Source organism: Bos indicus x Bos taurus, chromosome 6 (genome assembly GCF_003369695.1).
Source record: "Bos indicus x Bos taurus breed Angus x Brahman F1 hybrid chromosome 6, Bos_hybrid_MaternalHap_v2.0, whole genome shotgun sequence".
NCBI classification, from domain to species: domain Eukaryota; kingdom Metazoa; phylum Chordata; class Mammalia; order Artiodactyla; family Bovidae; genus Bos; species Bos indicus x Bos taurus.
This window is the reverse complement of record NC_040081.1, coordinates 100542677-100561414: the sequence shown is the minus strand read 5'-3', so window position 1 is coordinate 100561414 and position 18738 is coordinate 100542677. Positions and strand designations below refer to the sequence as shown.

The 18738-nt window shown below is 39.5% G+C and overlaps 1 protein-coding gene across 10 annotated transcripts in view; it reads left to right on the top strand.

The window, feature by feature from the left end:
- MAPK10 (mitogen-activated protein kinase 10) overlaps nucleotides 1–18738 on the top strand; it is a 652453-nt gene that overhangs the window by 498438 nt on the left and 135277 nt on the right. For all 10 annotated transcript variants that reach the window (XM_027544954.1, XM_027544951.1, XM_027544956.1 and 7 more), the window contains one exon: nucleotides 14933–15062. In XM_027544954.1, coding sequence (XP_027400755.1) covers nucleotides 14933–15062 — 130 coding nt within the window. The remainder of the gene's footprint in view (nucleotides 1–14932; nucleotides 15063–18738) is intronic.

Below are 18738 nucleotides of genomic sequence, written 5' to 3'. Positions count from 1 at the left end.
CAATAGCTAATACACATTTTCAGAGTCAAGAGATGCTGGGGGTCATCCATAGTTGACAATGCTGCAACAGTTGTCAGACTCTGGAGGGCAATCGTAAAGCCAGAAACGCTGTGCTGGGGCAGGCGCAGGAGAAGAGAGAGTAGGCCCGTGGGCTGGGCAGTGAAGCTTATTCCTGACATAATTATACGTCCTGTGTGCAGGAACCATTTGCGATTCCTGTGGGTCACTTAATGGATCTCATTAAGCTGGCAGGTGTCAAGAAATAGTACCAACCTCTGAGCCACAGGAACATCCTCCTGTCTTTAGTTGCATTAATTTGAGACATAGCACATTTTTATTAGAAGGCCAATTTGAGAGGTGCCATTTCAGAGTAGAGTTACTTGCCCAAGTAAAAATGATGTGCTCAGTGAATGCTCAGTCCTTAGCTAACTCTGCCATCATCCAGGTTCTGACACTCACCTAACCTATTTGCACTTAAAACTATTAAATAGAAATCAGACTTTGAATTTTATTGCCAGGAAACAGCCAAAGATAAGAATGTAGCAATAATCCTGGAAGAGCAGTTCCTTGCTTCTGTCTCTCCCATCTTGTGGAAGCAACCTGCAAAAGCCTCTTCAACAAGAAGCACAGTGGCCATCAGTAGCAGGGGAGCATATCATTTAGCTCGAAGTTGGGAAATTTTGGGCAGTGAAAGGGCACACTACAATATGTTGATGGGTGTCAAAGAGTTGTGGTTGCTGGAGAAGACTCTTTAGAGTCCCTTGGACTGCAAGGAGATCAAACCAGTCAGTCCTAAAGGAAATCAGTCCTGAATTTTCACTGGAAGGACTGATGCTGAAACTGAAGCTCCAGTACTTCGGCCACCTGATGCAAAGAACTGACTCATTGAAATAGACCCTGATGCTGAGAAAGAGTGAAGGCAAAAGAAGAATGGGGTGGCAGAGGATGAGATGGTTGGATGGCATCACCGACTCAACGGACATGAATTTGAGCAAACTCTGGGAGATGTTGAAGGACAGGGAAGCCTGGCACGCTGCAGTCTATGAGGTCACAAAGAGTTGGACACAACTTAGTGACTAATTAACAACTTTAAAATTAGAGCTGTTTGTTCTAAATTACTTAAAATAACACAAATAAAAATTTAAGATGTGTTTATATTGAAAACCTAAACATTAAAAATATAACATGCGAAGAATGATTATTCTTCATTTATTCTCATGTACTTTTATCAACTGAAAATTCATTGTCCTCTCTGTCTCTTATACAATTTCACTGGTATTTTTCTGAAGGAAACTTTTTTCAAACATGATTTTATTATTTGATTTGTTCCATTTCTTTCTTGCATCAGTTCCTTTCACCACATTTCAGGGTGCTTCTATTTGCAAGTATTATTTGTTTATATTAATAGCTGTTTCCTAAAATTTCAAGAGATGAAGTATAGGGATGCTCCATTTACTGAATACTATTGTTAAAGATTTCTAAGTGATTATGAAAAACAATCTGAAATTTAAGAATTATTTACTAAAAGTTGTTCTTTAACCAGAATCATAAGGGGTGCTAAGAAAATGCTGATTGCCTTCCAGAAGCATCTGTATTTTTTGATTCAACATCAGCTTTTTCTCCAAAATTTTGTAATAAAGTTATTTTAACCATGTATACATTCTATTTTCAAATCTTGGCACATATGCAAATTTTATTTTGATTCATAGAATATTTCAATTTGCTTGAACTCAAATGTGAATTGTTTTTACATCACAACCACTGTCCTATAGAAAATCAAGCTAAACTATAGTATAGTTTCTAATATATAAAATCCAACTATTATTGAAAAGTTCTGATTTTATATTTGAAGTATTTGGCATAAAGCAGATAAAATGATGTAAAGCAGACATAATTGAAATGCCTTAAGAATTTTTTTCATTGATAAACTTTTGCTTAACTTTTTGTACATATCCAAAAATACACCTTGATATAGAAAATAAGCAAGATTTATTTAAAATTGTCATTTGACCTAAATGAAAAGTCATAGTTCAAATGCATTTTAGGTGCATGTGTGAAATCATTGTCTTTGGGCATGGCCTTAAAAAAATTACTAATTTTTGAAATAGATACTGATGTTTCTTTAGGAAAATTATTTTCTAGTTTTCATTTAGTTATGCCCAAGAAAACATGAGAAATGAAAATTCAGCATCAGATCAGATCAGATCAGTCGCTCAGTCGTGTCTGACTCTTTGCAACCCCATGAATCGCAGCACGCCAAGCCTCCCTGTCCATCACCAACTCCCGGAGTTCACTGAGTCAGTGATGCCATCCAGCCATCTCATCCTCTGTCGTCCCTTTCTCCTCCTGCCCTCAATCCCTCCCAGCATCAGAGTCTTTTCCAATGAGTCAACTCTTCGCATGAGGTGGCCAAAATACTGGAGTTTCAGGTTTAGCATCATTCCTTCCAAAGAAATCCCAGGGCTGATCTCCTTCAGAATGGACTGGTTGGACCTCCTTGCAGTCCAAGGGACTCTCAAGAGTCTTCTCCAACACCACAGTTCAAAAGCATCAATTCTTTGGCGCTCAGCCTTCTTCAATTTTAATTAAATATGCAGCCTCAATTTTATTTATTTTTGTCAAAAGGGTTTTATTGCAAAGTTATAAAAGCTTTTACTAATCACTAAAAGATAAATAATTATAAATTGATGCCACACACGTGGCAAAATCAGTGTAGCACAGTTATTCTGACTAATCTCTATAACCTCGTTATAGGCTTTATAGCAGGCTGATCAGCCTCTTTACCCCCAGATATTTCTTATCAAGCTAAACTGTAGTTTTAAACTAAACTCTTTCCTACTGAGTTTATCAAAGAGTGGCATGGTAGCTCTGTGAATTTTGCAGGCTAAATCATGGACCGGATCATACATGGTGGTACTCTATGGGCAGTAGAGTGGGCATGAGACAGCTTGTCACAAAAACGAAAGAAAAGAAGAGAAGCAGCACCTATCATTCCATCCCACTGAGATGAAGCAGCTTCTAATTGGGAGCCTTCCATTCTTCTCCAATGCCATCATCCCGATTTCCGAGAATATTGTTGTCTTGAGCTTAAGACAGCCATCCTCTTCACTTTCATCTATTTTTGGTGGTGATGAGTTTGTTTAGCTAGTCCCCCATTCTTCATCCACGTGGTAAGTCTTGATGTGATCTCCCACAACACTCATTTGCTGGAGGGCTGTAAAGTTCTAGTTCAGTTCCTAGTGTTTGGAAGAGCTGCTGCTTTTGGTCCTATCTTGGAGGGTTCAGCTTCTGAGTCCCTTGCTGTTCATGCTTCAACTCTGTTGTCCATCAAGTGCAAAGTGTATTTTTTACATTAGTTTTTATTGGCGCATACTTGCCTGCAAGGAGATCCAACCTGTCAATCCTAAAGGAAATCAGTCCTGAATATTCATTGGAAGGACTGAAGCTGAAGCTGAAACTCCAATACTTTGACCACGTGATGCAAAGAGCTGACTCATTGGTAAAGACCCTGAGGCTGAGAAAGATTGAGGGCAAGAGGAGAAGGGGATGATAGAGGATGAGATGGTTGAATGGCATCACCTACTCAATGGACATGAGTTTGAGTAAGCTCCAGGAGCTGGTGACGGACAGGGAAGCCTGGTGTGCTGCAGTCCATGGGGCCGCAAAGAGTTGGACACAACTGAGAGACTGAACTGAGCTGAACTGCCTTACAATGTTGTCTCAGTTTCTGCTGTACAGCAAAATGAATCAGCCATTGTTGTTCAGTTGCTCAGTTGTGTCGGACTCCTTGCAACCCCATGGACTGCAGCACTCCAAGCTTCCCTGTCCTTCACTGTTTCCTGGAGTTTCCTCAAATTCACGTCCATTGAGTCAGTGATACTACCTAACCATCTCATCCTCTGCTGTACAGCAAAATGAATCAGCCACACATATACATGTATTTCTTCCTTTTTGAGCTTCCATCCCATACAGGTTATCACAGTGCATTAAGGAGAGTTCCCTGTGCTATACAATGAGTTCTCATTATCTATTTTATGAATAAAAAAAAAAGTGAAAGTGAAAGTCACTCAGTCTTGTCCAACTCTTTGCGACCCCATGGACTATACAGTCCATGGAATTCTCCAGGCCAGAATACTGGAGTGGGTAGCCTTTCCCTTCTCCAGGGGATCTTTCCAACCCAGGGATCAAACCCAGGTCTCCCACATTGCAAGCGGATCCTTTACCAGCTGAACCACAAGGGAAGCCCAAGAATACTGGAGTGGGTAGCCTATCCCTTCTCCAGTGGGTCTTCCCGACCCAGTAATCAAACCGGGGTGTCCTGCACTGCAGGCGGGTTCTTTACCAACTGAGCTGTCAGGGAAGTTTTATACATAGTATCAAAATTATGTGGGTGTCAATCCCAGTCTCCCAGTTCCTCCCACCCCTTGTTCACCCCTTGGTATCCATATATTTGTTCTCGATGTCTGTGTCTCTATTTCTGCTTGGCAGATAAGATTATCTATACCTTTTTCTGGGTTCATGTATGCATTAATATGTTTTTCTCTTTCTGACTTCACTCTGTATGACACTCTCTAGGTCCATCCACATCTCTGCAAACGACCCATCTAGATAATAAGACTTGGTCATCTAGGTTAGTTTGTTGCATATGAAGTGGCTTTCTTGATGTTGCGCTCTGAGTCCAGCCACCTTCAGCTACAATTGGGAAACTTCCTTTTGCTTAGAAAAAGATCCTGGCAAATGCCACAGCTTATTGCTCTATTTGACCATGAGTTACTGCTTGTCAAATGTTATGTTCCCCAGAAAATACACTTTGAGATGGTGATTACATGCAGGAGGTTTATTAGTGAGTGTTTTGGGGATTTAAAGCAGTGGAAAGGATGGGAAAGAAGCAGAGGCAGAAGTTCAGCTGCAATGGAAACTCATTGGAAGCCTCTGCTAACCCTACTGGGAATTCTGAAGAGGGAATGAGCCTTCTTCACTCTCCTGAGTTGGAGCAAGATGACCAGGCTTTCATAATCCTGGATTTGTTAGTTGCTGATTGAAGGCTGCCCAAGAAGAGACTGTAACTTTGATTAGGCAGCTCTTTTCAGCTGAGGTTATAACCAGAGAGGACTAAGAGCTGCGGGGCTGTGTGTCAGCAGCATTCCCAGCAGTTGGATACAAACAAAGTCCTTTGTTCCTGAAGGGGCGTCTTAGTGGTTCATGGCAACACCTACACTTCCCTTTGAAGAACTAATGGATTTCTGTTATTGGCTTTTGTTTTCAACATGTTTAGAAACAATCTTCAGAAAATCAGAAATCAAAAGTGTCTATGGCCCATGAAAGTTATAATGTATTCCTGAAACCTGGACATGCCATTTTTAGACTTTCTGTTACATAATATAATGAATACCTTTAATAATTAAGTCACTGTTAGTCATAATTCTATTACTTTGCATCTAAAGTGGTGATATAGACAATCTTATTTATAAAACAGAGGTAGAGAACAAACGTATGAATACCAAGGGGAAAAGGAGGGAAATGGGATGAATTGGGAGATTGGGACTGACATACATATACTATTGATACTGTGTATAAAATAGATAACTAATGAGAACCTACTGTATAGCAGGGAAATCTTCTCAGTGCTCTGTGGTGACCTAAATGGGAAGGAAAACAAAAAAAGAGGGAATATATTTATAGCTAATTCACTTTACTGTACAGTAGAAACTAGCGCAGCATTGTAAAGCAACTATATGCCAAAAAAATGTTTTAAAAAATACTTCTATGAGTTTAAAACTTTTTAAAATTTCATTTTATTTATATGTCTGTGTATCTGTCTGCATTAAGATATGAATGCAAATAAACCAAAATGACCATGAGCAGAAAAAAGTGTCTCTAACAAAATATAATAAAAGTGTTATAGCCAAGCACTTCAATGACAAATTAATCAATCAAAAAATATCAACTGCTAACTTTTGATAAGAGGGTTAGGGAAAGCCTTTCCTGAGGAGGTAATGTGTAGGCTGAAACCTGAATCATATGATGGAGTCAGCCCAGCGGGGATGTGGGAAGAGCATTTCTGGCAGAAAGAACAAAAGTCGTAACGCAGAGGTGATTTTGTAGGCTGGCCTATGCATTTTTCTGTGGTGGAGTCAGTGTCTTGATAGCATGGCTAGGAACTCTAAAGTTTGGGCATAAAAGAGATATGTGAAGGTACTGGGTAGAGACTTTTTGATAATTTTCAATTAAACCAGGCCTTTGGTAAAAGCCAAAGTGAGAACATAATAGTTACATGGGGACAGAGCAGTGAAGGGCGCAGTGAAGGGCGCAGTGGGGGGTGCAGTGTGCATTCTGGGACAGAATTTGGCTTCCCAGCTGTGGCTTGAGAATCTTAAGGTGCTCCAATGATAAGGTTTTTTTAAATTTTTATTTTATTAAGACATAAAGCTCTTTTCATCCTGCCTAGGGATTTTTGGTTTATTCTTTTTTAATTTTCTGTGCACTAACATGTTAATATTGATCAAGAACATTTTAAATGTGATAGAGAAGGGGAACAAGAGAAATTATCAAATAAATAATGATGACTTAGGAAGAAGGAAATTTTGCAAAAGGTTGTCTACAGTTGCTAGAAGGAAAACTGATTTTATGTTGAGAACAGACTTGCCTACAAGGATGTGTGTGTGTGTGTGTGTGTGTGTGTGTGTGTCTGTGTGTGTTTGTATAATATATTCAAGGAGGTAAACATAACTTTATTGCATCATAAAACTGGATTAAATAACAGGAGCATAACAACAGAAGGCTATATCTTTCTTTTATGAATAAACCTGGTAGAAGTGGAGGTGAGTTAGTACTGTATGTCAAGAAATTTCTCGAAAATTTTCAGTAAAGTTGCTAGAAGTTGTTGGAAAACCTTTATAAAGGTTTTTCTCTTTTTCACCTACATGTAGAAAAAAGAAAAACTACTGAAAGAAATAAAGTAATATTTTATAGACCAAGATTCAAAAAAAGAAGGACTTAAGAGTAATGGAAAACTTTCAGACATTAATTTGTGACTATGCAGCATCAGTGATGCCAACTTGCAGATGTATTTGCTAAACTGCTGCCAGTAATCACTGAGAAATTACAGAAAATGGGAAAGATAGTAGTGCCAGCCAGGGTTCATAGCGGGAGACAGAAATACTGTAAATAAGCAAAGATTTAATTCGGTAAATTGGGTGCATTGGAAAGCCTGGAAAAGTGGACTCTAGTCTGGGCTTCTTGGAATGGCTCCCAGACACAAGAGAGCTGAATCACCAGGGGAGCTCCAACCCCTGAGATTATCCTAGAAAACCTGAACTTCCAGAGTACATGATGTAACCAAGATTTGAAAATCACAGAGCTGGAACTGTGTGCTCTTTATTACCATCATTGCTACTTCATCAGGCTGGTGACTGGAAACCACTGGCCTGGTGGCTTGGCCCTGGAGACCAGTAATGCCTCTGCTTCAAATGCTCCCCTCACCCAGGAATCTGGTGCATGGCATGAATTTTCACTGCTTCAGAAGAAAATTTCAGGTCTTCTTGAGACCAGGCCTGCCAACTGAGAGGTGATAGAAGATTACCATCCTTGCTTTTGCCTTACAAATCTCCCATGATTGCATCTGCATCCAGGACGATATTGGAATCCAGAATACCAGCTGCAAAAGCTTCTGGGAATAGCATGTGTGTCTTTCAAGTCTCTTCAGTATCAGTTCAGTTCAGTTCAGTCGCTCAGTCGTGTCTGACTCTTTGCGACCCCATGAATCGCAGCACACCAGGCCTCCCTGTCCATCACCAACTCCCGGAGTTCACTCAGATTCAGGTCCATCGAGTCAGTGATGCCATCCAGCCATCTCATCCTCTGTTGTCCCCTTCTCCTCCTGCCCCCAATCCGTCCCAGCATCAGAGTCTTTTCCAATGAGTCAACTCTTTGCATGAGGTGGCCAAAGTACTGGAGTTTCAGCTTTAGCATCATTCCTTCCAAAGAAATCCAAGGGCTGATCTCCTTTAGAATGGACTGGTTGGATCCCCTTGCAGTCCAAGGGACTCTCAAGAGTCTTCTCCAACAGCACAGTTCAAAAGCATCAATTCTTCAGTGCTCAGCTTTCTTCACAGTCCAACTCTCACATCCATACATGACCACAGGAAAAACCATAGCCTTGACTAGACAGACCTTTGTTGGCAAAATAATGTCTCTGTTTTTGAATATGCTATCTAGGTTGGTCATAACTTTTCTTCCAAGGAGTAAGTGTCTTTTAATTTCATGGCTGCAGTCACCATCTGCAGTGATTTTGGAGCCCCCCAAAATAAAGTCTGACACTGTTTCCACTGTTCCCCCATCTATTTCCCATGAAGTGATGGGACCAGTTGCCATGATCTTCATTTTCTCTTCAGTATAGGAAGGCATGATTCATGGGGTTAAGTGGAAGTTCAGTGAGCCAAACTACCATGTTCCATACAACCATAGATAGGCAAACATTCTTATTTCTCTAGAAGGAAGAAAAAACACATAAGAGATATCCGCTGAACTTGACATTGGCCCTAGCATTAGTTAGAAAAGAAAATCTGTGAGCCATTGAGAAAGGATGTAGTGATCATTGAGAATAGGGGTTTCATTAAAAATAAATCACAGCAAATAACTTATTAAAGTGGTAGGTAATGGAACTGTATGGCTATGATGTATCTGGATTTTAACAAAGCTTTTGTCCCAGACTTTTATATCATGGGACAAAATTGTGATATGTGGTCAAGATGGTAGTATAACTGATTTGTAATTAATAGAAAGATTAAAAATTGCTAATTAGTAGATATTATACCTATCCAATTATAACACATAAATATAAAAAAGAATGATATATCTCTATATATTTTATCCTACCCTACATCACACAATGACTCTAGCAAGGATATAATTAAGCTCACTTTGCTCACTGCATGACAGGCTAATAAAATTGGGAGATGAGGTGTTGAGGCAAGGAATAGCGATTTTGTTCAGAAAGCCAGCAGACCGAGAAGATGGTAGACTAGTGTCTCAAAATAAATAACTGTCTTGTCAGGGGTCTGGATGCCAGTTTCTTAAATAGAACAGAAAGGTGGAGGAGGTTAGGAAGTAAAGTAAAAAGGCCTAAAGTCTTTTAAATATCTCCTGGAATAGCCTGCCTTGGGAGGGGATGTGTTCATTGCTTTTTCCTGTGGCCATTCACAGGTCAGAAATGGGTCAGCTATTCCTAGACACTTTGGTGTAACCTTCAGGCAGAGGGGCAGGGTTCCCTGAGGCAGGCCATTATGTATAGATATTATCTTTTTAGTGAATAAAAGCAATGGGAAGCAAAGGTTAAAGTACAAGAAACAGATTCAACATGGAGGCAGATTTTGTTCCTCTAAGTAACGAAGACATTGACTTGAAAAATAATAATAGTAATTGTTTATCGAGGGCACACATTAAGCGAGGTACTGTAGATACATCACCATCTCATTTACTCCTTATAATCTTGTCAGATTGTTATTATCTCCATTTTTAAGTATGAGGACATTGATTTCAGAAAGTGTAAGTGGCTTGCTCATACTTCACATCTATTAAGCGGCAGTGCTGATTCAGACCTAGAATTGTTTCAAATAGAGGTACCAGAGGGAGAGAGAACTTTACAACACTTCTAGGAGAAACTGGCCAGAACCTGCCCAGATCCCCAGAAGGTGACATTTTCTCGGTTATCCCACATGGGCCTATGGTGTTGCAGGATCTGTTCAGTATCTCAGGGACTCAAACGCACATTGATGAGCTTCACTAAAGGCTCACACTTAAAACCAGATGCCAGTTTTTTAAATTATAAGAAATTCAAAGTAGTCAAGCTAATCAAATATGGGTGGACTTCTTGCATGCAGGAGTCTGAGGGAGAGCCTGATGAGCAGAATTTTAACTGCAGAAGATAGAATCAGCCTAAGGAGACACAGACTAGATTGCTAACTGGCCTAGGTCTATGACTTCCACAGTGGGGATGTCCACCTGGCTGACTGGATGCCTGGACCAACATCAGTCAGTCAGTGTTAGTCGCTCAGTCATGTCTGACTCTTTGCAACCCCATGGACTATAGCCCGCTAGGGTCTTCTGTCCATGGGATTCTCCAGGCAAGAATACTGGAGTGGCTTGCCCTTTCCTTCTCCAGGGGATCTTCCCAATCCAGAGGTCAAACCCCAGTCTCCTGCACTGGAGGAGGATTCTGCACCTCAGGCAGAATCTTTACCATCTGAGCCACCAGAGCCCTACCTCAGAAGGCATTTATTTTGCCAGGCAGTGCCAGAATTTGCCTCTTTTACTCCTTCCCTGGAATGTTAGGTCCATGAATCAAGGCAAATTGGAAGTGGTCAAACAGGAGATGACTAGAGTGAATGTCGACATTTTAGCAATCAGCGAACTGAAATGGACTGGAATGGGTGAATTTAACTCAGATGACCATTATATCTACTACTGTGGGCAGGAATCCCTTAGAAGAAATGGAATAGCCATCAGAGTCAACAAAAGAGTCCGAAATGCAGTACTTGGCTGCAATCTCAAAAACGACAGAATGATCTCTGTTCATTTCCAAGGCAAATCATTCAATATCACAGTAATCCAAGCCTATGTCCCAACCAGTAACGCTGAAGAAGCGATGGAGAAGCTCTATACAGTAATCAAAAATGAGACCAGGAGCTGACTGTGGCTCAGATCATGAACTCTTTATTGCCAAATTCAGACTTAAATTGAAGAAAGTAGGGAAAACCACTAGACCATTCAGGTATGGCCTAAATCAAATCCCTTATGATGATACAGTGGACATGAGAAATAGATTTAAGGGATGAGATCTGATAGACAAGAGTGCCTGGTGAACTATGGATGGAGGTTCATGACATTGTACAGGAGACAGGGATCAAGACCATCCCCAAGAAAAAGAAATGCAAAAAAGCAAAATGGTTGTCTGAGGAGGCCTTACAGATAGCTGTGAAAAGAAGGGAAGTGAAAAGCAAAGGAGAAAAGGAAAGATAGAAGCATCTGAATGCAGAGTTCCAAAGAATAGCAAGAAGAGATAAGAAAGCCTTCTTCAGTGATCAGTGCAAAGAAATAGAGGAAAACAACAGAATGGGAAAGACTAGAGATCTCTTCAAGAAAATTAAAGATACCAGGGGAACATTTCATGCAAAGATGGGATCAATAAAGGACAGAAATGGTATGGACCTAACAGAAGCAGAAGATATTAAGAAGAGGTGGCAAGAATACACAGAAGAACTGTACAAAAAAGATCTTCAGGACACAGACAATCACAATGCTGTGATCACTCATCTAGAGCCAGACATCCTGGAATGTGAAATCAAGTGGGCCTTAGAAAGCATCACTACAAACAAAACTAGTGGAGGTGATGGAATTCCAGTTGAGCTATTTCAAATCCTGAAAGATGATGCTGTGAAAGTGCTGCACTCAATATGCCAGCAAATTTAGAAAACTCAGCAGTGGCCACAGGACTGGAAAAAGTCAGTTTTCATTCCAATCCCAAAGAAAGGCAATGCCAAAGAATGCTCAAATTACTGCACAATTTCACTCATCTCACATGCTAGTAAAGTAATGCTCAGAATTCTCCAAGCCAGGCTTCAGCAATACATGAACTATGAACTTCCAGATGTTCAAGCTGGTTTTCAAAAAGGCAGAGGAACCAGAGATAAATTGCCAACATCCACTGGATCATGGAAAAAGCAAGAGAGTTCCAGAAAAACATCTATTTCTGCTTTATTGGTTATGCCAAAGCCTTTGACTGTATGGATCACAATAAACTGGAAAATTCTAAAGAGATGGGAATACAAGACCACCTGACCTGCCTCTTGAGAAACCTGTATGCAGGTCAGGAAGCAACAGTTAGAACTGGACATGGAACAACAGACTGGTTCCAAATAGGAAAAGGAGTACATCAAGGCTGTATATTGTTACCCTGCTTATTTAACTTCTATGCAGAGTACATCATGAGAAACACTGGGCTGGAAGAAGCACAAGCTGGAATCAAGATTTCCAGGAGAAATATCAACAACATCAGATATGCAGATGACACCACCCTTATGGCAGAAAGTGAAGAGGAACTAAAAAGCCACTTGATGAAAGTGAAAGAGGAGAGTGAAAAAGTTGGCTTAAAGCTCAACATTCAGAAAACTATGATCATGGCATCTGGGCACATCACTGCATGATAAATAGATGGGAAACAGTGGAAACAGTGTCAGACTTTATTTTTCTGGGCTCCAAAATCACTGCAGATGGTGATTGCAGCCATAAAATTAAAAGACGCTTACTCCTTGGAAGGAAAATTATGACCAACCTAGATAGCATATTCAAAAGCAGAGACATTACTTTGCCAACAGAGGTCCGTCTAGTCAAGGCTATGGTTTTTCCTGTGGTCATGTATGGATGTGAGAGTTGGACTGTGAAGAAAGCTGAGCACTGAAGAATTGATGCTTTTGAACTGTGGTGTTGGAGAAGACTCTTGAGAGTCCCTTGGACTACAAGGAGGTCCAACCAGTCCATCCTAAAGGGGACCAGTCCTGGGTGTTCATTGGAAGGACTGATGTTGAAGCTGAAACTCCAGTACTTTGGCCACCTCATGCAAAGAGTTGACTCATTGGAAAAGACCCTGATCCTGGGAGGGATTGGGGGCAGAAGGAGAAGGGGACAACAGAGGATGAGATGGCTGGATGGCATCACTGACTCAATGGACATGAGTTTGAATAAACTCCAGGAGTTGGTGATGGACAGGGAGGCCTGACATGCTACGATTCATGGGGTTGCAAAGAGTCGGACACGGCTGAGGGACTGAACTGAACTGAACTGAACTCCTTCCTAGGCTGACATAACTAATTGCTATTCTTTCTTTAGATATTTTAATTACTTGACCTTAGTTATTTTGACTTTAAATTTAGTCTTTCTCTTTAAGGTGACTGTTCTGATCAGTTTCCTGCTGATACAATTTCTTATCTGCAGGAAGCAATTTCACTTCCTCTATTTCCAGACTCATTGTTACCCTTATACACTACATATAAGATGAAGACCCATTTGACTCTTTCCTTTCCTTGTGCTGCCATTGGTAGGTTAACAAGAACAAACACAAGAATAGAAGTACCAGTGCTAAAGACAGAGTCAAATAGCAGCATAAGATTTTTAAAAAAAAAGTGTTTCTAATTAGCATAGGTTCACTGTGAATCAATAGCGTGTGAGGCATTTATCAAAGGAGCTAGGACAGACTCAGCTGTATTAACTGTCAACAGAATGAATGTATGAAGGAGTTAGCCTTTCTCTACTCTTCACTGATATGACATGCTTAGAGGAACAACATCACTTTCAGAGATCGACAGACTGGAATATATTCGGCGGAAACTGACCAGATGGCAGTAGGACTTGAAATCACACTCTGACAAATGGAGTAGGACATTGGTGATATTTAGCTCAAGAAAGAAAATACTTGGCAGGTGGGAGGGGGTGGGGGCAGGAAGGAAAGCTAAGAGTTATTGAGTGCTTACTGAGTGCTTATAGATTAGGCCAGAGATTGAGTAGGGTCTTTAGTAGATTTCAGTCATTATAGGTCTGTCATGATGAAAAGTCCTGGAGGAGGGCACAGCAACCCACTCCAGTATTCTTGCCTGGAGAATTCCATGGACAGAGGAGCCTGGTGAGCTATAGTCCATAGGGTCTCAAAGAGTCGGGAACAGCTGAGCCACTAAGCACAACACAGCACAGCATGATAAAAAGGGAGGACTTTATTTTGAGTTGCCTTGGAAGGCAAGGCTGAACGTAGTTAATAGAAATCATGGAGACAATTCTGTTCATTAGAATGATTACATTTCTAACCCTTGAAGTTGTCCAACGACAGAATGGGCTGCCTTTTTGTCAAGGAGCCCAGGTTTTTGAAGCTGCTCAAGCAGAGACTGGTCAAAATTTGATGAAGATATTTTGGAGAGGAATAAGTATAAATGCAGGCATGGACCAGATGAACTCTAAGGCTGTGTCCAAAATTATCTTGTAAGTCTGTCATCCTGCAACACAGGAATTATTTTCTTTATCTTTTAGTGTAGAGACTGGAGCTCTACATGGTTAATGTCACTTCCAATACAATAGATCAGTAGGATACTGGTTACTGCCTTCCTTCTGGCAAATAAGAGAAAATCTAGTACAATCCAAATTTGCCGGGATGGAAAAACTTTGTAAGTGGTCTAATTAGATGTAATAGCAAGAAGAGACTCACTTCCTCATTGACCCCTAGACCCATATACTTTGAGTATGGCAGAAACATAAAGCATGGTAAATTATTCTCAAATGGTTTGAAAGCTTCAATGTTAGTAGCATTCATTTCTGTCTTTGTATTTAAATGAAGTTATTTATGCTTCTGAAATTCTCTCTGATTACATTCTGTATTTCAAGCTCTATTATCATTAATGAGTGCACTTGGAACATCAGCCCACCTGTGCATTCAAGGCAATTAGCATCATGCCTTAAAAACTGGTTCCTGTGAATGGGGAAAGAATGAATGTCTACTTAAAATAATCAAAGAACAATAAAGTTTTATAGCTAAATATCACATATTAATAGATGAGAAATTCAAGCCACTGGAGATTAAATGACTTGCCGCAGTCACGTGGCTAGTGAGAAAGTTGAGGACTTTTCTTTCTTCTTTTATCCTCCACTCATTGATGCAATTACATGCTGTTTTCTTGGCAAGAAGCCCTTTTTATTTTCCTAGCAAGTAGAAGGTTTCTATACTAGTCACTCTTATGTCTTTATTTACAGTTGATTGACATGTGCCTTGAGAAGCAGGTATTTGAGTAGGGTTCCAAACTGATATTTTCCTTATCCATACCCTTAGCTCAGTAGGTAGGAACTGTAAGGGCTCCTTTGTTCTTAATTCCGGATTGCTCTTGGGTCTCTGCAGCGCTGCGTATGATGCTGTTCTTGACAGAAATGTGGCCATTAAGAAGCTCAGCAGACCCTTTCAGAACCAAACGCATGCCAAGAGAGCCTACCGGGAGCTGGTCCTCATGAAGTGTGTGAATCATAAAAACGTGAGTTGGTATTTTAAACTGCTGGTGGTGGGAGGTGGTGAGATTGGGAAAAGAAGATCAGTATGCCAACTTGAGTGGGAAAAGCTTTCTTTACTTGGCAATTTTTGCCTCTTAAGATTGTTTATCCTGCCCATATGCTACATTTGCTTTCATTGTCCTCATGGTAGCTTTCTGCTTAAAAATCATCTGAAAACCATATGGCATGGAGGGACTGAATTGGATAGATATTTCCCTGTTAAGAAATTAACCGTTGGATGCGTGAAACAGGGCACTCAAAGCCAGTGCGCGGGGAAAACACAGAGGGATGGGATGGGGAGGGTGGTGGGAGGGGCTTTGGAATAGGGGACACATGTACACCAGTGGCTGATTCATGTCAGTGTATGGCAAAACCCACAGTATTGTAAAGTAATTAGCCTCCAATTAAAATAATTAATTTAAAAAATTAACCATATTTGGTTTTCTTACTCTAGATTAACCAGAAAACTTAACACATTTCCAGAAAAAAAAAAACCCTCCAAAAAAACCAAAAACCAAAAATATCTTAAAGAACAATATGCTATATTTCTTTATAATAATTTAAATGTAATTATTAACAGGTGAAGATTTTTGTCTCGTTTTACTTTTAGCTATAGTCTGGCAGTGGTCTCCAACCGTTCAGTGTATATACTGTGCTTTGGCATCTTGCTTTTGGTAGGATGGGGCAAGGTGCAGAGACATATCTGCAGAGCATTCAGAACAGGTTTGTTCAAGAATATTGCTCAGGGACTTCTTTGGAGGTCAAGTGGTTAAGACTCTGTGCTTAAGACTGCAGTGGAGAACTAAGATCCCACGTCTTGCAGGGCAGCCACAAAAAATAAAAGCATTTTGCATTTAAACTCAGTAGGGAGCACCATTACAACAGAGCTTTCTTCACTTCAGAGTATAATCTTCAACCACCAGTAAAGGCCTCTAGAATTCTTTCTGTGCTCCCGTTCTTCTTAGTAAGGATAAATGGGAGATAATTCTTCTTTTAATAAAGATAATATTAATAAATAAATCGTAATAAATATAGTGTATATTTTGTTACATATAAACATGTAATAAAATAGATTATTACTATAAAACTGTAATATTAACTGCTTACAAAATTTTTCTTGAGTATGAATCAAATCACAGAATATATGAAATTATGAGTACACTTTATAAATAGGTGAATTTGTCATAAGGTGCTAAGTAGAAGCAAATATATGAGTGTATATAGCTGAAAGATATTTGAAATAAAAATATATGGATTTAGGCCCAATGATAGTGTTCCTTTTTTCCTCTATTACTCTACTCTAATGAGTTTTTAATTCAGTCACTTGACAAATACTTGTTAACTGAATAGCAGTGCCAGGTACAGATTGTGCTCTAGATGCTAAGAATACAGCAGTGAAGATAAGAGAGACCAGTCACTGCCCAAGTGATGCTCATGTTCGACTGAGGAGAGAAAGGCAGTCTGCAAAATAGGCATATCTATGTATAGAATGTCTATCAAGTAAAACAAAGCAAAGAAGGAAGATAAAAAATACTGGTCAAAAAAAAAAAAACAAAAAACTACTGGTCAGTACAGAGTGGATAGGGTAACTCTTTTATAAATAGGTTGAGCAGGAAAGGCCTCTAAGAAAGAGAAATTTTATGAAGTGTAAGCCCATCTCTAGTTTGGCCAGGCAAGGAACATGATACTTCTAGGAAGGAATATAGAAATGACAGAAAAGATGATTCCTAAGAAAAATCATTCTACTAATGTAATTTGTTCTTTGAGTATGATAAGTAAAGGCAGGAGCAAGATTAACCACATGATCAATGCAATCTATTTTTATGATAGCAAAGAGGATGAGAAATACCACAGGCAGTGGGAGATGGATGGACACAAATGGTGAAGCAACTACATGGCGAGTTTTGGTAGTTTTTGTTTTTGTATATTTATATTTCCCTAACCCTTCTACCCTGGTAGCTCAGAGGTTAAAGCGTCTGCCTGCAATGCGGGAGACCTGGGTTCAATCCCTGGATTGGGAAGATCCCCTGGAGAAGGAAATGGCAACCCACTCCAGTATTCTTGCCTGGATTATCCCATGGACGGCGGAGCTTGGTAGGCTACAGTCCACAGGGTCGCAAAGAGTGGGACACGACTGAGCAACTTCACTTTCACTTTCAACCCTTCCTCCAAGCCCCTATAATGCAATAAAGACATTGTGGAGAAAGTCCTGCTTACTTTGTCAATATGAGGGACTCATATTCCCCAATCTTAACTGGACTATGGAGGTTCATGTTTATGATACCTGAAAAGGATTTCCAAATTGAAATAATGATTTTAAATGGCATCTGATATGCTACTCCATTTATCTGTGTATGTAAATAGGTTTGTATATATGTATGTATATAAGTCTATGGAAATAAATTTCTAGAACTTGTTAATAGAGAGGAAGTTCACTTACAACTAAATGTAAATTCTACAGTAGTGCTTATAATACTAACTAAATGCAGTCAGAATGCAGAACTCTGTTAATGCTGTGGGAAGTAATGTAAAATATTGAAATTATGCCAATTAAAATTTTAATAATAAAGAAGACAATCTGTTTAGAAAATGAACATCCTTCTAGGAAGTGATTGCTGGTATGATAGTGGGGTCATTGATTCATATTTGTGCAGCTTAAGATGCTAGAATAAAAAGGAACCAAATCAGATTCCTGCCTGAACACGGTCGAACTAAAATGGAAATACCTGTGATGATCTGTTTCTAAAGACAAGATTTTTAATTGGTTATTAATAAGAATTAGGATTTACAAGGGATAAAAGGAAGAACAGAGGAGAAATTCTCAAAGGAAAATAAAACACAATGAAGGTGTTACAAGGGCACGGTAAAAAGGAATACAATAATATATAGTTGGGAATTTACCTTTAAAGTAATCAACCTCGATCTATTTAAAATGGTAATGCTATTTTCTAGATAAATTTAGATTATCTAGATTATCTATTCACCAGATAATATCGATTAGCACTTTTTCATCTTTAAGAGTTGTTTGTATGAATTTTGTGTGTGTGTGTCCTATACATAGTTGCTGATGTTTTCATTTGAACAAATATTAAAATAAATTGTTCGATCGGGAAAATCCCCTGGAGAAGGGCATGGCAACCCACTCCAGAATTCTTGCCTGGAGAATCCCATGGACAGAGGAGCCTGGTGAGCTATAATTTGTAGGGTCGCAAAGAATCTGACATGACTGAATCAACTTGGCACACACGCAAAATAAACTACTTTCTAAGATTGATGAAGTAATATAAAAACAGGCTCACAATATATGTTCCAAAGAGATCTGGAGACATTTTTCAACACAAACCATAACTAAGTATACAGAATAACAAAGCACTTTAATCACAAGTTTGAAAATATTGTGAAACTATATTGTTTCTATATGCATATTCCATACTGCAAGGCTGCTTCAGAATAGATAGTCTTGTTTTTTGATACAACCATTGCCATGTATATATATCTGTGCATGTGTGCTAACTCGCTTCAGTCATGTCCAACTCTGCGACCCCATGGACTGTGGACCACCAGGCTCTACATATATATATATATATATATATATATGCATTGGATAGTATTGTGATTTTTTTCAGTAATTTATCAACAAATGAAAACTACTGAAGACCT